The 18579-nt window shown below is 35.5% G+C and overlaps 9 protein-coding genes across 9 annotated transcripts; 6 read left to right on the forward strand and 3 right to left on the reverse strand.

Moving 5' to 3' along the window:
• Positions 1 to 405: 405 nt before the first annotated feature.
• Positions 406 to 708, forward strand: PRCAT00001274001 (uncharacterized protein; the record flags this gene model as incomplete). Its single annotated transcript, XM_062951046.1, has 1 exon — positions 406 to 708. One exon carries the CDS (start codon positions 406 to 408, stop codon positions 706 to 708), a length of 303 nt encoding a protein of 100 aa, XP_062808087.1.
• Positions 709 to 1288: 580 nt separating this feature from the next.
• Positions 1289 to 1985, reverse strand: GST2 (glutathione S-transferase GST2; the record flags this gene model as incomplete). The annotated part of the gene is made up of 2 exons (XM_062951047.1): positions 1289 to 1860; positions 1979 to 1985. 2 exons carry the CDS (start codon positions 1983 to 1985, stop codon positions 1289 to 1291), a joined length of 579 nt encoding a protein of 192 aa, XP_062808088.1.
• Positions 1986 to 4318: 2333 nt separating this feature from the next.
• On the forward strand, positions 4319 to 4594 carry NHP6A (high-mobility group nucleosome-binding protein; the record flags this gene model as incomplete). The annotated part of the gene is made up of 1 exon (XM_062951048.1): positions 4319 to 4594. One exon carries the CDS (start codon positions 4319 to 4321, stop codon positions 4592 to 4594), a length of 276 nt encoding a protein of 91 aa, XP_062808089.1.
• A 378-nt stretch (positions 4595 to 4972) lies between these two features.
• Positions 4973 to 6337, forward strand: HRT2 (putative methyltransferase; the record flags this gene model as incomplete). The annotated part of the gene is made up of 1 exon (XM_062951049.1): positions 4973 to 6337. The coding sequence occupies one exon, from the start codon at positions 4973 to 4975 to the stop codon at positions 6335 to 6337; it is 1365 nt and encodes a 454-aa protein (XP_062808090.1).
• An 885-nt stretch (positions 6338 to 7222) lies between these two features.
• Positions 7223 to 8383, forward strand: PRCAT00001278001 (uncharacterized protein; the record flags this gene model as incomplete). Its single annotated transcript, XM_062951050.1, has 1 exon — positions 7223 to 8383. One exon carries the CDS (start codon positions 7223 to 7225, stop codon positions 8381 to 8383), a length of 1161 nt encoding a protein of 386 aa, XP_062808091.1.
• An 82-nt stretch (positions 8384 to 8465) lies between these two features.
• On the reverse strand, positions 8466 to 8840 carry TOA2 (transcription initiation factor IIA subunit gamma; the record flags this gene model as incomplete). Its single annotated transcript, XM_062951051.1, has 1 exon — positions 8466 to 8840. The coding sequence occupies one exon, from the start codon at positions 8838 to 8840 to the stop codon at positions 8466 to 8468; it is 375 nt and encodes a 124-aa protein (XP_062808092.1).
• Positions 8841 to 9071: 231 nt separating this feature from the next.
• Positions 9072 to 12569, reverse strand: PRCAT00001280001 (uncharacterized protein; the record flags this gene model as incomplete). Its single annotated transcript, XM_062951052.1, has 1 exon — positions 9072 to 12569. The coding sequence occupies one exon, from the start codon at positions 12567 to 12569 to the stop codon at positions 9072 to 9074; it is 3498 nt and encodes a 1165-aa protein (XP_062808093.1).
• Positions 12570 to 12750: 181 nt separating this feature from the next.
• Positions 12751 to 14139, forward strand: PRCAT00001281001 (cleavage polyadenylation factor subunit; the record flags this gene model as incomplete). The annotated part of the gene is made up of 1 exon (XM_062951053.1): positions 12751 to 14139. The coding sequence occupies one exon, from the start codon at positions 12751 to 12753 to the stop codon at positions 14137 to 14139; it is 1389 nt and encodes a 462-aa protein (XP_062808094.1).
• A 1573-nt stretch (positions 14140 to 15712) lies between these two features.
• On the forward strand, positions 15713 to 18382 carry PRCAT00001282001 (ubiquitin-ubiquitin ligase; the record flags this gene model as incomplete). The annotated part of the gene is made up of 1 exon (XM_062951054.1): positions 15713 to 18382. One exon carries the CDS (start codon positions 15713 to 15715, stop codon positions 18380 to 18382), a length of 2670 nt encoding a protein of 889 aa, XP_062808095.1.
• Between the last annotated feature and the right edge of the window lie 197 nt (positions 18383 to 18579).

The following is an 18579-nucleotide window of genomic DNA, read 5'->3' on the forward strand; positions in this document are numbered from 1 at the left end:
GGAAATCGTAAATTTGTTCCTCTTAATACGAAACCACTCCCTGCGCTATGCATAGCAAGGGAGATTACTCCAATAAATTATGTGCCGATTTTACTACAATACAGAAACAGCAAAATGAAGCCATGGAGTTCTAAAGCAAAAAAAAAAGGCTGCGCTTAAAAACAGGAACATACTTAAGTGACTACATCTGAGAATAAATTCCGTCGGTTGCATAATTTGTCGGCGCAAATTTCTCCCTAATATGTATTCTGGAGGAAAGGATCAAAGCAGTTTACAGTTTACGGAGGAAAGTAATCTTGCATAGAAACAAGCCGCTAATAACCAACATCCCTTCAGTGCCCGCTTCTGCATCTGCCGGATATACTTCACCCCATCAGGCGAAAAAGAGAAATTGTTACCCGTCAGATGCGTTCGATTGACCTAAAAAGTCACTATGTGTACGCAAATAGGCTCCGTACAATGCATTTTGTTATGCCGACATGTGCGTCTAATTGCCGTAGACACAGAAGTTTTCACCCCATGATTGAGATGATTCTAGTGCAATGGTTATCGTGTTATCTGAGGGGAGGTTGGAAAAAAACGGTCGTTGGCCAGAACAGTGAGGTATTCAACCCGATCGACAGCTATTCTAATTTAACGCGGGGAAAGTTTACAAGACAGCAAGGAACGCTCGAAATTTACACAGTGCTCTCTAGCTTAATACTTTGATGACAACGTTAAAGTTCCTTGAACCAACAAATTATGGTTAGAAAATAGCAGGCATAATATACAGGAGTATTGCTTTAGAAATACTCGAATCACAAGGTGATACACATCGAATGAATGCAAATAAATGAGAGATGTTGTTGACTTTAATATAACATGATTTATTTGGCTGAGACTATTAATCGAAATGATGGCGGGGTCTGATTCTTATTTTATGGACAACAAGGTCTTATTTTGAATATTTTTTACCTTTTTTTGAAGCTGAAATTTACATGAATCCCCCCTAATTCCTTAATTAAAAGCAGCGATAGAAACACAAAAGCTCTTCCAAAGGAAATCATAATTACTATAAAAACGAGTAGAAGAGGATAAACAATATATTTCTAATATAAGAATTGTTCGATAGTATGAGAGAAATAAGAAAGGGACGTGATTTCAAACAAATACATTTTATACAAATTTGTAGTAGTAATGACTCAAGCTTCGGAGCTCAAGGCTAAAATGTATTAGATGTTACTTCTTCAGATCTCAATCTTCCAAACTCTACTTAACATTCCTTATTAAGCTTGATTTGTATAAGACGCTATGGAATAGTAAAACCCTTTTGGACTTGAGAAAGCGAGTTCAATTGGTCAAACCATTCTTTAACTAATGGCCATTGTGCAATATCAATGTCCAACTTACTCAATGATTTTGCCCATGCTACGATTGCAATGTCAGCAATAGAGTAATGATTGCCGACTAGATATCTTCCGTTGCTTTCGTTCCTTTTCAAGTATTCCTCGACAACAGAGTAGAGCCTTTTAGTCTCATTTTCATATCTTTCAATTGCATAAGGAATTTTCTCCTTGGCCGCAAACTTGAAATGGTTCGCCTGTCCTTGCATAGGTCCCACTCCTGCCATCTGGAAATAAAGAATTTCCAATTGCTTGTAATATTCTTTCGTTCCTACTTTGTAGCTATACTTGTAGTCCTTATCATAGGTATCCACAAGATATTGAAGGATTGCTCCTGTCTCACTAATGGTAACTCCTGTCGAATTATCAACTAAGGTTGGAATTCTACCATTGGGATTGAGCTTTAAAAACCATGGTTCTTTTTGGACATTATCTCTAATGTTTACGGATTGTGTATCATATTTTAATCCCAATAATTCTAAAAGAATGGATATTTTATACCCATTAGGTGTCGTGAAACTGTACAACTTAATACTAGCTGAAAATTCTGTTAGTATTGAATGCAATTGCTTGTATCATTTATTGATAGAACATACCAGACATGGGGGAAATGAAGTGGAATTCTGGTATAGTTCATAAAATTGCTTCAGAAATGTTCCGGTCACTCCTCTTATACGATATCTGCAAACATCACGGCATTTGCAAGCAACGCCACAACTTCCTCTTTCACTACCGAACTTTATTTAAATTATTAGGATATATAGGTAAATAATGCAAAAATACCAGCAAAAATAGAACCTGAGTGCTAACCATCTCTAATTTCTTACTAAATTTTTTGGAAAAGGCATGTCATATTGAATCAAGAATCGCACTCGAGCCACATAAATTTATTTATGCTTCATTGGAAATTTGATTGATTTTCGTTCATCGGAAAACAATAAAGGGAACCATATGTGAATTGCGTTAGATAGTAAAAGCTATTCGATCGGGTGTGACCTCATTACAAGTAATTAAATATTTTTACGGTTTAGAACTTGTCGTTCAACTTCGTTATGGAACAGAGTTGAGACTGTCCCTTGATATATATAACGCTCTTACATAAAAGACAGCCAGTATCGTCCTCCTACTTAGAGCTATATTAGCTATATTTTAAAGTTAGATCAAATCGATCGATTTTTTTTTCGGTGCAGGGAGATTGAAGATTGATCTGAGATGAGGAGTTTAGCAATTATAGCTAGAGCGTGTGCTTCTCTCAAGTACTGACTCCGATCGGTCTATCTACGTTTATATCATTTGCCTAAACAAAGTATTGGCGACGATTTCAGTGACCAACGAAGATAGTTTTCCAAGCGTTGAGGATTTCGTAGTTTATTTGGAAAGCTTCATTCGAATCCAAAGGTGCAAAAATTAATGATAATTACACAAATTGTTGCAAAAGTTGTATCAATTATTTATATAATTTCTATCAAAATTCATTCTTAAAAATTCAAGTATACTACAAGATTGTGCTGTAACTTTTTTATAACTACTACTACCAATAATGATACTTTAACATACTCGGTTTATGGCACTGGCACCAATATGAACCTGTACAACACACTTGATGATATTTTTTGCAAAAACGTTTCACGGCACCGAAGGTCATAAAATAAGAGGACGAATATGCTATTGAAATTTATTGAGCCATTACTGAACCTTGAGATGATCTATCTATGCTCCCTTATTTGGAACTATCTTATGGTTTTAACCTTCTCTTGCGGTCGCACTGTGAAATTCCAGATATTTTCTTGCAGAAGTGTTCAGCAAATCTTTTAAATACATTTCTTCATTCAACCCTTTCACTTTGCCGTAATGATTCACCTGTACCACTATAATGTCAAGCTTATTACATGTATCTTTTAGAAAATAATCAATTTTGCTAACTGCTTTAAATTCAAAATATCATGTAATCCAAATTCTAAGGAGCTCAAAGCTCTTCCACAGTGTCTACTATTATTGGAAATCCCACTCGAAGCATGACACTCGAAGAATATGGCTCATTCAGGACTCATTCACCCCAGAGAAGGGCCCTAATTGCCTTTGTATTACCATCAATTTCTCTAAGTAATTTCCAAGGCAAAGCGTAAATTTCAGCACTAACAATACTGAGTACAGCAACATTCTCATTATTTTTGTTAGTAACACATTCGCCCCCATACAATACTTTATTAACTCAAAATTCTTCTAATTAAATTCTTATAGTTAATTTCTACATAGTTAAGGCTACATAGTTAAATTTACTACACTCAAAAGTAAGTATGACAGAAAATGGTTGCAGCACATGAAACTTGCCATCAATACCAAGGCATATTAATTGAAGATAATCATATTCATTGTCCATCGGCTACGCTGTATTAGAAGCTCCAGCTTGATTTATGGAAGCTGAATTGACAACATCATGTTTTCACCGTGTTGACGGTTGCGAAATCCATTTCAGACCTGGGAGATGAAAATGCCACGCAATGTCCTAATCATTTGTCTATTCTAAGCATCAAGTATATATTACTTATCCTGATAGCGCTGTGAAATGATGTCTACAATCGAAGCAGGCGGAGAGTTGGGGAAAGTGGATATTGCTTTGACTAGGAACAGGTCTTGAAATTGAGAATTGGGTAAATTTAATGATAGATTTCGAAAGTTGTGCACAATTATATACAGGATATCGCAATCGACGCGCCGAGTAGCACAAAAATCGCTGAAGGCTGGCAAGGACCCGAATTGCAGTGAATAAAAGTTATTGTCGGTGGGATGATATGCAGGTCATTACGCGTTTGTGGGCATGGCTGCGGCCATGCTTTGTTTATTTTGATAGAAAGCCATAAACATAAAACGCTGTATTTCATAAAAGCTTCCTCTCTTTTTTATTAATATTCAAATATACTAACTTTATCAGCACGATGTCAACTGAAAAGAGAAAAACCACAAGAAAGAAGAAGGACCCAGATGCACCAAAGAGATCTTTGTCAGCATACATGTTTTTCGCAAACGAGAATAGGGATATTGTCAGAGCAGAGAACCCAGGGATCTCGTTCGGCCAAGTTGGTAAGTTGTTAGGTGAGAAATGGAAAGCATTGAACTCTGAGGAGAAGGTTCCCTATGAGAGCAAGGCTGATGCCGACAAGAAGAGATACGAGAAGGAAAAGGCTGAATATGCGAAGAAGAACGGCAGCTAGACTGCTCATACGTCTTGTATTGAAAAAGGCATACTGAAGAAATAGTGTACCATATTGTGTCGCTTGAGCCCTCACCAGTGGTAAGTGTGCTGATGGCGACTAAACAAAAAATGTTGTGACAGTCGTTGTATTTTTCCTATGTTTTGTTTTTTTCTTTTATATAAACCATGTGAGTCCTATTTGTTTTCAATGCAATTCCTTAAACATTGATAATAATAGTCATCCATCGGATTTAATATATGTTTTTCTTTTTCTTGCTCAGTGTAGAATCTCGAAGTTATTGAGTCGCAATGCAAATATTTTTGCTCAATATAAATAATTGAGGACGAGATTCAAGCGGTCGCAAGTATTTCTTTTACTCATACGTACCAAACTACAATGCAATTACCTGAGCCTTATTATAACGATGATCCTAAATCCTTTGCGTATTCGACTGTACGTAAGAGATGGCCAACTATAATTAAGGAAGGGATTGAGCATTTGATGATGGAAATTGAAAACCAGCCTTCTTTAAAAGAATCGGGGGGTGTTTTAATTGCCAAGCTTGAGCTGCTACTCACTTCTTTTAAAAAAGACGAAAAAGTTACTCCATTTGATAATGCCGCGATCAAGAAGAATGGTTGCTTAGTTCACTATAATAAATCTTTAGAAAAATTAAACGAAGAAAAGACCGTTACATGGCTCACGGGACCTTGGCTCTATCTCGAATGTTATTTGTATGAATTGATTCATTTGTATTTCATTAGTTCAGAACATTCGTATTGGAGATCATTTGATATCTTTGAGGCACAAAAGAATAGCAGTTTTCAACACTCACTGTCTGGCGTTCTTGAATTATGCAAACGATATGAGACGCTATCTGATGAGTTACAGAATCAGGACGTGAGCCCAGATGCTCTACAAATACTTTTCAACGAGTTTATAAGCATATCTTTGTGGGGAAATGCAACAGACTTGTCTTTGTTAGCTGGAAGTGTTTCCATTGAGGAAATCAAATCAGTCCAGGCAGCTGACTTTAGGAAAAAAAATGAAGAAAAGATTATAGTTAATGATTTAAATCAAGCTTGGAATCATTTGGTTAAAGAAAATACAAGAAGAATCGATATTGTTTTGGATAATGCCGGATTTGAATTGTTTGCTGATTTAATCTTTGGACTATTTGCACTCGATTCAAATTTGGTTACGTCTGTCCACATTCACTGTAAAAAGATCCCTTGGTTTGTGAGTGATACATTACCAAAAGATTTTGATAACTTAATTGCTCAGTTGGGCGATCTGAAGTTTTTCACTGAGATCTATAACGAGAAACAAGATGCTCAAGCACTTATCTCCCTTCATGATAGATTAAGACATTATATCGAAAGCAATCAGATCAGAGTTGAATCGCATGACTTTTGGACATCAGATAGCTACTTTTGGGAAATCCCAAGAACCGAAGACTTGTATAAAAATTTATTAAACTCAGACCTAGTCATCTTCAAAGGTGATTTAAATTACAGAAAGTTGACCGGTGATTTGCAATGGCCTAAAACTACTCCCTTCTCAACGGCAATCATGGATTTGGCAGATTCTAAGCTTCCCATATTATCACTACGCACTTGTAAAGCAGATGTTGTAGTGGGGTTGCCGGAAGGACTAAACGAAGAGTTGATTGAGAAATATAAATCGATGGGGAATGAAGTTGGCGAGTTTTGGAGCTCTTCAGGTAAATGGGCTGTTATATCATTCTGTAAAGGTTCATAGATGTTAAGACAGCCCTGTGCACTAAAAATCTTACAGCACTAGAGGTGGTAGGCCCCATTACATATTTGTCCAAATATTACGGTATCACAGACCTGATCGAGTCAGACCCAGACCTCAGATTCAGGTATAAGGTATAGACGGTTTAGCTTATAGAAAAGAACCCAAAATTGATTGTGATACTGCGTAATTCGTTATTTAACTACGCCTTTTCATCTCATTTCTTCTGTTGAACCAGTCAGAGCTTCCTATTCATATCTATTCTACTTTTATATCTTGGGCCTCCCAATATGTTTCAATCTGTCCCACCTTTCTTTCCTCTCTTCTCTACTATTATCTGATGGGGGCAAAATCAAAGCCGCGGTTAAATATTCAGATAATACAATCTACTAACGTTATCTGTTGTTATTTATTAGTTTGACAGCCTTTTTGAGGTTCCCCAATTCCTGTAAAGATATCCTCATCATATCTCATGGGTTTGTATTCTCCTAGAAATGACGAGGCCATTCTTCTACAAATATTGAAGTATTCTACCGCCAATTGATATCTCCAATCGGTCGCCTCTTACAGAAGATCGTTAATACACCTGTGTATTCCCTAACTTTTCAGAGGCAAGTTAAACTGCCATCAGTTTATTAATCCAGTCGTTTGTCTTAGGAACACTACAGTTATTGTGGGTGTTGTACAATAGCAACAACATATAGGTGAAAAAGCTATCATCCCTAATCAACGTAGTTATGACTCTATTTCTTTCGTTTAATACATGGACAGAATTGTATTTTAGACTCTTTCCATTTTGTTTACCTAGAAGAAAAATATTCTTTGATTACTCAAATGATAATGTTGCGCAACATAATTTTTACGTTTAGAGAACAGATATATTTAGCGATGGCAATAATAGAAGATCAAGATAGGAAAAATCTTACGTTATCTCAGCGCTTTAGGCTAGCTATAAATGATTTCTATCATGACTTTAAGGCAGACATTAGACCCAGTGAGAGGCAAGATTCAATAAAATTTCAATCTAAACTTTTGCATTTGATAAAAGAGTTTCAATTGATTAAACTAATCAGTGAAAATTTGCATCTTTTTAGTGATAATGAATCTATTGATGAAATAAGCACCAGTTATATTCAATTTCTAAATGTTGATTTTTACTTGGGATCACTCTACCTTTTATCTTTATCTGATCCTAAATCAGGGTCTTTGGAAGACCCTATAGATATTCTCGAATATAAGGAGGCAAACCTAAATATGGCGAAGAGGTATTTTGTGAATTTTTTGGTGCTTTTGGATGGATATGAGATATTATCCAAGCAACAATCCGCAAGAATCAAATCATTTAAAGAAACTTACAATCCAACATTTGATGAGATATTACTTTTTGATAATAATCCAGCCAGAAAAAGAGCTCAAAAGATTGCAAATCATAGGGAGGAGAAGGAACTCGGTTCTAAGGTTAAAATGCTAGACAAATACTACGACCAGGGAGAGGACGATGCTAACGATTCTTTTGAACGCTTTGATAGAGAGACCATTCGAGAAGTATTTCTTGACCAGGTCAAGCTTTTTAGTATGAAGGCATTTGAGTGCCTTGAAAACTTAGTAATGGAACTTGACGTTCTTTCAAGAAGACCAAACAACCATACGCCTTCTGAGAATAATAAACTTAAGGGAGAGAAACCGACAGACAGAGATGACTCAGGATACACAACGAGGTTGGAATCGTTGCCTTTTCAGAAAAAAGGTATTTCAGATCTTATTTCTAAGCAAGGAAAAATACTCAAACCTTTTACAATCACCCTGGATAGGCAGCAGTTGAAGGACAAGGTGTTCGGTACAGGTCAGATACTACCATCCATGACTGTTGACGAGTACTTAGATTATGAATTGGCTAATGGTAAAATGGCGTCAGAGCCAATCGAGAGTAAAATCAATGAAGAAAGTGACTACGAAGATAGCGAGGAAGAACGGGAGCAAAGAAGATGGGATGATTGGAAAGACGACAATCCCAAGGGAAGTGGTAATATGAAGGCAAATATTGGTTAAAAATTTATCCAGTAATATTAACAGTCAATTGTTTATTAAATATACTTACTTACTTTCAAAATTCTTTGGTGTCAGCAAACAGTTAAGAATCACCTGCTTTTCTTGAGTTACAAGCGACTATCTTGAATTTATCAATACTAATTTCATTATCCCCTAAAGTATCACCTCCTGAATTTGTAGCATCAGATAATTTTATAGATGCATTTTTTATACTAAACGTCCACACGTCATCACAAAAACCATATGTGTGTAAATCTCCCTTAAATGTTAACTTCGACTTTGCGATTCCCAGGTCAGACTTTAATAATTCAGATATAATTCTGTCAAAGTTATTTAAAATACGCATCGCCAATTGAGGTTGGATTTTCTCATCCAGAATAAGTGTGTCTAATGCGTCGGTTAACGTAGAACCAATGGTTGAACGCCGATAAAGCTCATAATAAGCGGGTGCACTCATTCTATTACGAGGAAAGCTATTCTACAACTATCATATATTTGAAAAGCGTGATTAGTATTACTTTATTTCATTTTATAGTACGGCATATAGTACATATACAGGCCCTTATATTTTCTATGGAAAAAGAACGCTGATAAGTTGAACCAGCCAATTTTACGAGACTATTCTAAAATACCACCGTATTTTATGTCTTTTAGGTCAGTCAAAGTTTAATGAAATTGCAACCGCCTATTATTCCAAACTACCATTTAACTCAAGTTCCAACTCTTTGAGCCACTCAAAATACTCAGTGCTTAGATCATCTAACTTCATTATTGAGAGTGATTCAGAATCGATAGATTTTATAAGCCACTTATCCTCATCATTTTCGAAGCTCTTTAGACAATTCAAAATGACAAGGTACAATTCTAAAATCTTTAATTTATATTCTTTAATATCTTCAACTGTAGTTGTGGTGTTTGTCAAGAGGTTAGATTTTTCAAACTTGAACCTAGTGATAAACATGTACAATGCTTCGACAGCTCCTCTCTTGTCGGCCAAATGCTCTGAATCCATCTGAATTGAACATCCAAAAAGCCTCCAAGAATAAAGGAACTCATAACAACGTAGCGAATTCGACAATGTTAACTCACCATTTGCTAATTCAAGCAAAATGGAGTCGATTAGCAGATAGTGCTTCTGATAGAGGAAGCGCTTATCTTTATGAAACAATTCAGAAATTGCATGATTGGATATTAAATGGCTAATGAATTTGGTGAACAATTTGAAATAATCGTAGTTACCCTTAAACTTTGAAATATCTAGGTTGTATAAAGCATCGTAAACCATTTTGTAGTTAGACAAATTTAATGACATGTCCAAGATATTCAAATAATATTGGTCCACCATTTTCTCTACTCTTTCATCAAAATTTTTGGTCAGTCTCAAGCTTTTTATTGCTTTTTCTTCAAATTTGAGTGCACGAAGAATAAAGTCTTTTTCAATGGACTGTGTGTCTTCTTCTGGGCTGATGAAATCAGTAAGGGAATTCGAATGCACTCTATTGTATTTCACCTGAGATCTACATAAAGTAGACAATGCATGAAAATAATTTGCCTTCTTTAGAGACTCATCTATCTCGTCAGCAAGAAAGGTATCCAAAAACTCCTTTATTCTATTATCCGAATCAAGGAGATCAGATACTCTGTCTCGAATGATACGATTATTCATATCAAAGGCCTCGTATTCATCAAAAATTTCAAAGAATTTTGCAGGCTCATTATTGATCAAGTAAACTAGACCTATCAAGAATCTTTCAATCGTTTCGTTTTGGTGTAACCTAGCAAAAAACTTTTCCTGAATAAGCTTTCCTTCGCCATGTTTGATTAAGTCAAGACTCACATCCACCACAAATTTATCTCCTTTCGAAATTATCGAGCTATTAAAATAATCATAAGCCTCATTTATTTTAAGATCGCTTATGAGTCGTTTAAGTTCTTCGTTCTTGTCCACTATTCCAGTCCAGAACAAAGAGTTTTCAAGCTTGTTGCAAGGAGGCTGCTTAGAGTAAGAAGGAGCAAAGCCTGTATCAAATATCGATTCAATCAATCCAAATGATGAAATTTTTTCGATGATTTGATTACTTAATGACAAAATTTGATCACTTGGCTCACATATTAAGATCAAAATGAAAAGGCCCAACAAAATGAATTGATGTTGATGCTTTATATTTTTGAAAGATGTGATTGTACAAAGCTTCGTGAAAATTTCCAAGTCATCTTCATGGCTACTGAATGGACCTAGACCAGTTTCTTTTAGAGGACGATTGATAAGCAAGCTCATAATATCCATCGCGTTAGGTATTGTTTCCATTTCGTTCATGATAGCCTTTACTTCTTCATCTGTGATTTTTTTGTAGAGATAAGTATCATATAATTCAGCACTGCTTTCGACCGTTAACTTTTGAATTCCCTTAATGCTCTGCAAAATTTTGTAATAAGTCTTAGTAGACAATATTAATGACAAGCGATTTAATATTTTTGCCAATTTATCTTTAGAATTTTCGACTCGAAGATATTCTTCATAATAGTGAGATTTTCGGAATATTCCAATTCCATTTGCATGTAAACTTACTAAGAATTTGCTATCAACGTCAACAAAAGATAAAGATTCATCACTTAGTTTCTTGAATTCTTCACATAGGGAAAACAATCTAAACCAACAAGATCTCAGGTCAAGCAGGTTTTCTTTCGATATGGCATTTATGGTTTCTATTACCAGATTTCGAATTGACTCTCCTCTAACTGAGGGGCTCAAGGTTGCATGCTCTCTAAAAATGTTTAATGAGGTAATAACGACCATATCATCGTATCTTCCAGAACTCAAGATCATGTCACGGTAGTATTCTATTTCATGGTAAGGAGCTATTTCAGCGAGACTACCACTCAGGTTCAACTCAGACCACATCACTGAAGTTATACTACCGCTAGGAAAGACAACATCATATGTAGAAACAACTGATGAGATGTTGGACTTCCATAATATATGAAATTTAATTCTATCTTCTTCAAACTTCACTAGATAGTCCTGAATGAGCCATATAGAATGTTGATTTTGATCTTCTTGTTCGTTATATGTTGGCAACTTAGGGCGAATAGGCAGAAAATTCAAGCTCTGAATTTCCACGGCTTCAAAATGATGCGAGTGAAAGTTTATTTCCCAGATTTTGAAAGTGAAACCGCTTCTTGAATTATTCTTTTCATTCATGACTGACCCAGCTATTGGCAAAGCTAAATATTTCTTTCCCGTGTTTCTATTTTGAAACACATTTAGATACTTGGTTGGAACAGTTGTAGGTATGGCTTGACTTGAATTAAGCTTGCTCAAGTCAATTGACTTGCATATTTGTTCATGAGTTTTGATGTTCCAAAATCGTAATATCTTTGAAACAGAGTAGGTAACAATAAAACTAGAATCTAATGCAATTAAGTCAATAACGGCATCCGAAGAAATGCCACCTATCAAAGACTCCAGATTTGTTTCTCCTTTCTTGAGGATTCCACCAAAGATATTTAAATTGAATAATGACGAGGCATCAGTGAAATTATATACATCAAAATCCTTTAATAGGTCGGTCCTTTGAAAATGGAGCAATCCACCATCCTTTAACGAAACAATAATATTGTAGGGATCAATTGCTTTTGATAAAAAAGGAGAAGATCTCAATTCGAATGAATAAGGCACCGATATATTTCCCCAAGACTTGAAATTATCAACGGAAAGTCTATTATGCTCTTGAGAAACAATAAAATCGGACAATTGAATTTTTAACGAAATAAACAAGAAGTTTTCGTCTATCAAATCAACAATAAAGAATGGATCATCATCATTTGATTCATGAACAGGAGCACTATATATAATGCTGAAGCAATCCTTTGCGATTATTTCATGAGGTAATGAAATCTGTAAGCTCCTAAAGACAAGTCCTAGTTCATTTGTCTGCAAATTTATGGGAGTCAATATTATTGTCTTCATATCACTTAGGATCTCATATGAGACAAATTGAATATAACTGTCAAACTTATCTTTCAATTTAATGAGAGAACCAGACGCAGTCAAACTTTCAGAGAACGCATCGGCAGCTGATTTATTTTCGAGAACTCTTGGATATTTAAGCGGCAATGTGACATTTTGTATAGGTAAGTGTCGTCTGAATCCTGTTATAATAGAACAGGAATAGCCGCTACTCATTTCGTGACTCTTTTTTCTTTGAAATTAAGTTACTAAATCAACTTGTTATTATAAAGATCTTTTGTCTACGAACTTACTGTATTTCGCGGTTTTGTGCAACTTACATCTCCAAAATATTGATAGTCAGGAAAAGCATATTTAACTCAAAGAATAGCACACAAGAAAATATAAACCGAATGGCATGTCTTCAACGATCTTTTATAAGTTTTTATCACAAAAGGATCAATCTACAGTCCACTTTGATGGGACAGGGATAAGTGTTTTTGACTTGAAGCATGAGATAATAGTACAAAATCAGTTGGGACAAGGAAATGATTTTATGTTAAGATTGTATCACCTGGAACAACCAGACTTGGAATACGAGAATGATCAGGATGTTATACCAAGATCAAGTTTCGTACTCGCTAGAAGATCACCAAGCTCACATAAAAATGGTAAGTTTAATAATGCGTCGAGATATGTTAGCGGTAAACCAAGAATAAATAGGAAGGCAATCAGTACAACCACAACCAATAGCGTGGGCACTGTGACTGAGCCCAAGACAGCAGACGAAAATATGACAGAAGAGGACCGTATCAAAATGATGTTTGAAAACCAATCCAATGCCTGGGCACAGACGCAAGATGAGTTGTCCACACATAAGGCAATATATAATAAGCCCAACAGTGGCTCTAATCCAGAAGATCTTCCCCCTCCTGGGTACATTTGCTACAGATGTGGTGCAAAAGATCATTGGATTCGAAATTGCCCTACAAATACAGATCCTAATTTTGAAGGTAAGAAGATTAAAAGGACAACGGGTATACCTAGGTCATATTTAAAGACAATATCCAAAGAGGCAGTTGAAAATCAAACTGATGGAGCAGATAATGGGATTACAACGAATGATAATGGCGAATTAGTCGATCAGCAAGGAAATACTTACATGATCACCGATACAGGAGAATATGTGATCGCTATGGCCGACAGCAAAACTTGGAACACATATCAAGAGAAACAACAGAACGCAGCAATGAAAGCTAAGCAAGAATTTGAACAACAAATTTTAAACTGTATAGAAAAAGATGGAAGAAACGAGTTTTTAGATCCCTTGTCGACGACTAAAAAACTTTTAGTTCCTCCAATAGTGATGACACCATGTTGCCAAGATAAGTCGAAACTAAAAAAACTAAAGAATTACAACTATTCTCAACCACGTATTGAACAATTATTGATTGAAAATGATTTTCATTGTCCCAACTGTGGAACTGAAGACGTATTTATAGATTCTCTTATTAGGAATGAGGATTTAGAAAATGAGTTGGAGACATATATTAAGGAAAAGCAAGAAGAAATAGGTATCGAAAATCCGGCCACTTCTTTGAAGCATCAGTTAGACTCTGGTGATGGCCCTGATTTAAAGAGACAAAGAATAGATTTACCTTCAAAACCAAATATGTTTGTTCCACCTCCAATGCCTTTTGGAATGCCAGTTCCTCCAGTTCCAATGGGAATGTTCATGCCTCCACCACCACCGCCATTCAATGTTAATAATGAAAGTGTGAACAGTAATGCTGGTCAAAGTAAATAGCCATTTAACAATAATATTAGAGCATAAATCAACTCTACAGTATTCTTATAGATGAGTATTTTACCCGGCATGAAAAAAAGGACGGTATATAAAGGCTCGAAAAATTTTCCTGCCTTATATTTTGTCGAACTCTTAATAAAAAATGGTAATTCAATAATCTTTATGACATATAGATTGATTTACTAGATACTAGATACTAGGTATGTTTTTATGATTCACATTCTCTTATTGGCAGACAAAATTAATGATGATCCAAATACACAAATCAAACTAGAGTTTGTGACTATTTAGAATGATCGCAAAGTAAATTCTGAACTACGTGCTTGATTCCATGAGAGATTTTCGATTGAACTGAATTAGACTTACTAACAAGCTTAGATTTTATAATGAATTTGATGAAATACATGTGCTTAATATGACTGATTTGTATAGGTGACAAGTAAGTGAATCTCCTATGAAAAGAAATCGATTAAAAAAGGCTCTTTTAAGAATTAATGATGATTTAACAAAACAAAGCTGGAATTACTGGCTGAATCGTATGATTGATAAAAGTTTTGCACCATACGCTACTGATATTCTTGACCTTTTTTCTTTTTCGATATATCTTTTGAGTCTTGATACTAACAAAAGCAGGTAAGTTTTTAATTACTTCGTAGTTGATTGAGTTTTAATGAGGAATTATTGCACTGGGCGCTGAAACATATGAATGACCATGCATTATTGTGGGCCTCAGAAACCCACTTAAACTGAAGTTATACTTTGTCATACAAAACGAATTGGCTCTCACCATCTTATGTATACTAACATGAGCAGAGAAATTAATTTGTTGCATTTTTCCTATGAACGACGCCAAAAGGTATGTAAAAGTTCCTGAAATTTCAATTAGACTAGATGAAAGATGATCCTATAGATGACGAGTCAGACTTCAGGATTCTCCTGCTGATGACAACCTTTACAAATTACCATTCATGCATTACTGATTTCTTTTCGGTTGAAAATCTTGGTTATTTTGAATCAAAATACTAACAACGACTAGATTTTTTATAAGCTTTCTCTAAATATTTCATTGGACCCACTCAACTCTACAAAGCTAAAAGATGAGAATGGAAAAAAATAGACAAGCATATGTCTGACTTCTGAAGAGAATTTTTCATGTCTGATACTTGTTCTGTTGTTTGACTAATGATAAATATTTATAATTTTTTTTTCTAAGATCTACGGCGGCGTTTTAAAATGAGTTTCTAACTTCAATTAGAATTAGTTTATGATGATTCACCACAATTTCACGACGGTCTACTGTGTTTTGGAATTTGTAATTCCTTTACCTTGATGATATAAATGGCCTTGACCGGCCGTGGTTCCTGATAACTATTATTTTAATTGCTCTTAGAAGCTCATTTTGAAAATAGGCATCTCTTTTTTAGTTCACTTGTATAATGTTTTTAATAAATTCTTTAATACTATGCTCTTCGTACCAATAAGGAAAGAGGATCGATATCAGGATTTTATCGCGATATATTATAAGATTTCAGATTTCCAATTAAATTTAATACTATCGTATTATATTCTTGGAATGCGATTTCAACTTAGAAGGCTGCATGCTGAATCTGAAAGTGGCCGTTCAAAGAATATAAAAGATAGTCCATCTAATGACCCTCCTTCCTACTCAGTTTCGACGTCTTCGCTTTCGTCAATCAATTCAAGATCTTTTACAGACCTTGCTCCGCTGTCCAGTACAGACAGTAGCAGATTGACTCCTCTGAGGAGTGGTACAGACTCAAGAAGACCGAATACGGCTCCTTATAGACCATCGAGGGAACAACAGAAGCAAATAGATTTGCTCACCAAGTCGAACCCCCAATTACCGTTATCAGCTACGACATCTAGTGCACACACTGATTACTTTGATGTGTTGCCGTCATTTCAAATGTTTCAGTCTATATTGAAGCGAGATGATAACCAATTTGAAGAAAACTTATCCATTAATCCACCTGAATATGGTGATACAATGAACTCATCTCCTACACCACCTAGTGCATTGTCTCCAGTTAGCTCACAAAGAAACCATTATAACTTGGATACAGTTGTTGATCAGGTAACTAATAGGTTAAACGAATTTCAGTTGCAACGAGAGCAAGGACAGGAGGAGGAAGAGGCTGAGGGGTTTCTCATAGAGGACAATGATTCTGATAATGATAATGCATCGAATTTTGTTAGATCACACGAGCTATATGGTCATACGGTGTTAGATAACATTGATCGTCTACCAAGGTTAAGGTCATCGCCTCTAGATATTCAAATATATGTTACAAAAGGAGTTCCTAGACCACATATGGCGTGCGAAATGGAAACAAGGCTAAAAGAATACACCAGCGGTGATGCTGTTAATGGTTATATTATCATCACCAATAATTCGGATGAGCCAGTAGACTTTGGCTTATTCATGGTGAGCTTGGAGGGTACTATCAAGATTACGGAACGAAAACTAGGTACACATGATGCTGCTAAGCCTTATAGTCGTATATTAATTAAGAAGTTTCTAAAGATGTACGATTTGAGTGCCTCTTATGGTTATACGGACGTGCCTAATAGCGCCGGAATTGAATATGAAGCATTTACAATAGACGAATATGATGGATGCCAAATTGGTCTACCAGATGAAAGGGTTTTAGAACCCAGAAAAAAATACAAGAAATTTTTTACCTTTAAATTTCCAGACAGATTATTAGATTATTCTTGTGCTGATGATGTTTTACTTCACATATTACCACCGCCCTCTATGGGTATTGACAAGCAAGCATTTTATAATGGGGCAAAATCTCTACAAATCGATAAATCCCTAGGTTATGCCACATTGAATGTTCGTGGTACCCCAATCTTAACAAAGGATTACAGCTTTGACGACGTGAGCATCAATTATACAATTGATGCCAAATTTATTGATAAGTTACATACAGAAAATCAGAAGACACCTCTATCGGAGTCAGATATCAACGATCCTAACTCTGATTCCGAGTATGCAATTTCAAGGAGTAGACAATATTTTGTGAGATTCATTCCCGATTTAGAGAAGCAGCTTGCATTTTATGACAAAGTATTGTCTTATAATGGATTTGATTCTTACGGCACCCTTGGTATTGATGGAAGTTTGTTTCAAAAGTATAATACAATGTCTACGTGGGCTTCAATAAACGAGTTAAAAGCTCAAATCGAAAAGGAAATTGACTCGACTTTGATTCATAAAGACTTAAGCAGCGAAGAAATAAAAAACCGTAACCTCGTTATTAGTATACCATCTGAGGAAAATAGGGGTACCAAAACAGATCCAAAAGAAGAAAGACTAAAATTATCCCTGAAGGTTAGCTATGACTCCTTTTATGCATCGGAGCGAATGATTGGGAATAAAATTCCAGTCGACATTTATGCTAAAAAGAATGTCTTGTCCCCCTCTATCAAGATCGGTGACATGAAGCTTTTTGTTAAAGTTCCAACTAATCCTCTTCCTTATACATCACCGAGCTTGATTCAGAAGTTCAATAATGGTAGCATCAGCTCCTCCTCAACACCTGCAGGTGGTGGAAGTTTTTCTAATATTAACGAGTTGTACAATAAGAATGATAAGGACCTAATCACGTCAGTTGAAATTTCGCTCCATTTTCTATCTAGCGACTTTTCAGTACGCCCTCATGATATCAGTAGTATTGCAATCAATGTGGTACTTTGGTCATATCAGACAACTTTTCCGTTACCACTTGAACTAGACTACGACTTCTTTTACGCCAAGCATGATACAGCCGAAAGGTTGAATGACAATGTGTCAATAACTAGAGATAATTTGCAATCTTTGAAAGAAACCGCAAATAAATACATTACTTACTTGAAGGCCAATAAAATTCACATTTCAAAAAGATCATACCATTACTTGAAATCCATGAAATCACTAGGTATTAAAAAAGATACAGTGAAGGATTATTTCAAAGCCATATACCCATCAGACTTGGCATCTTTAAAGTCAGCGTGGAGTGGATCGCAAAGCTCTGAGGGTGTTCTTTGGAAGAAAAAACTTACATTACCGTTGACAACCATTAATAGAAGCAACAACACAATAGCGCCTTCTTTTCAGACTTGTCTCGTAGGACGGTTATATTGTCTAGAAGTTTCGGTGAAATTTAAAGGATCTGGTACAGATCAAAGAGAAAACTACAACACCGTCACAGTTGACGTTCCCATATTAGCAGGTTAAGTAGAGATATTTATTATGGTAGATAGATAATCGAAGGATTTATTCGAGAACCCAATTAGGCAATCACTGAAAATTTTTTAGCTAACCGCGATCCGTAATCAGTCATAATTTGAGAATAAATTTTCAACAATGTCTCATCTGTCATTTTGAAGTTTATCCTTGAAAGAACAAAAGTAAAGAATTTAAGCTATAGTTAA

Source organism: Priceomyces carsonii, assembly GCF_900007245.1.
Source record: "Priceomyces carsonii strain CBS4050 genome assembly, scaffold: Debaryomyces_carsonii_scaffold_1, whole genome shotgun sequence".
Taxonomy (NCBI): Eukaryota; Fungi; Ascomycota; class Pichiomycetes; order Serinales; family Debaryomycetaceae; genus Priceomyces; species Priceomyces carsonii.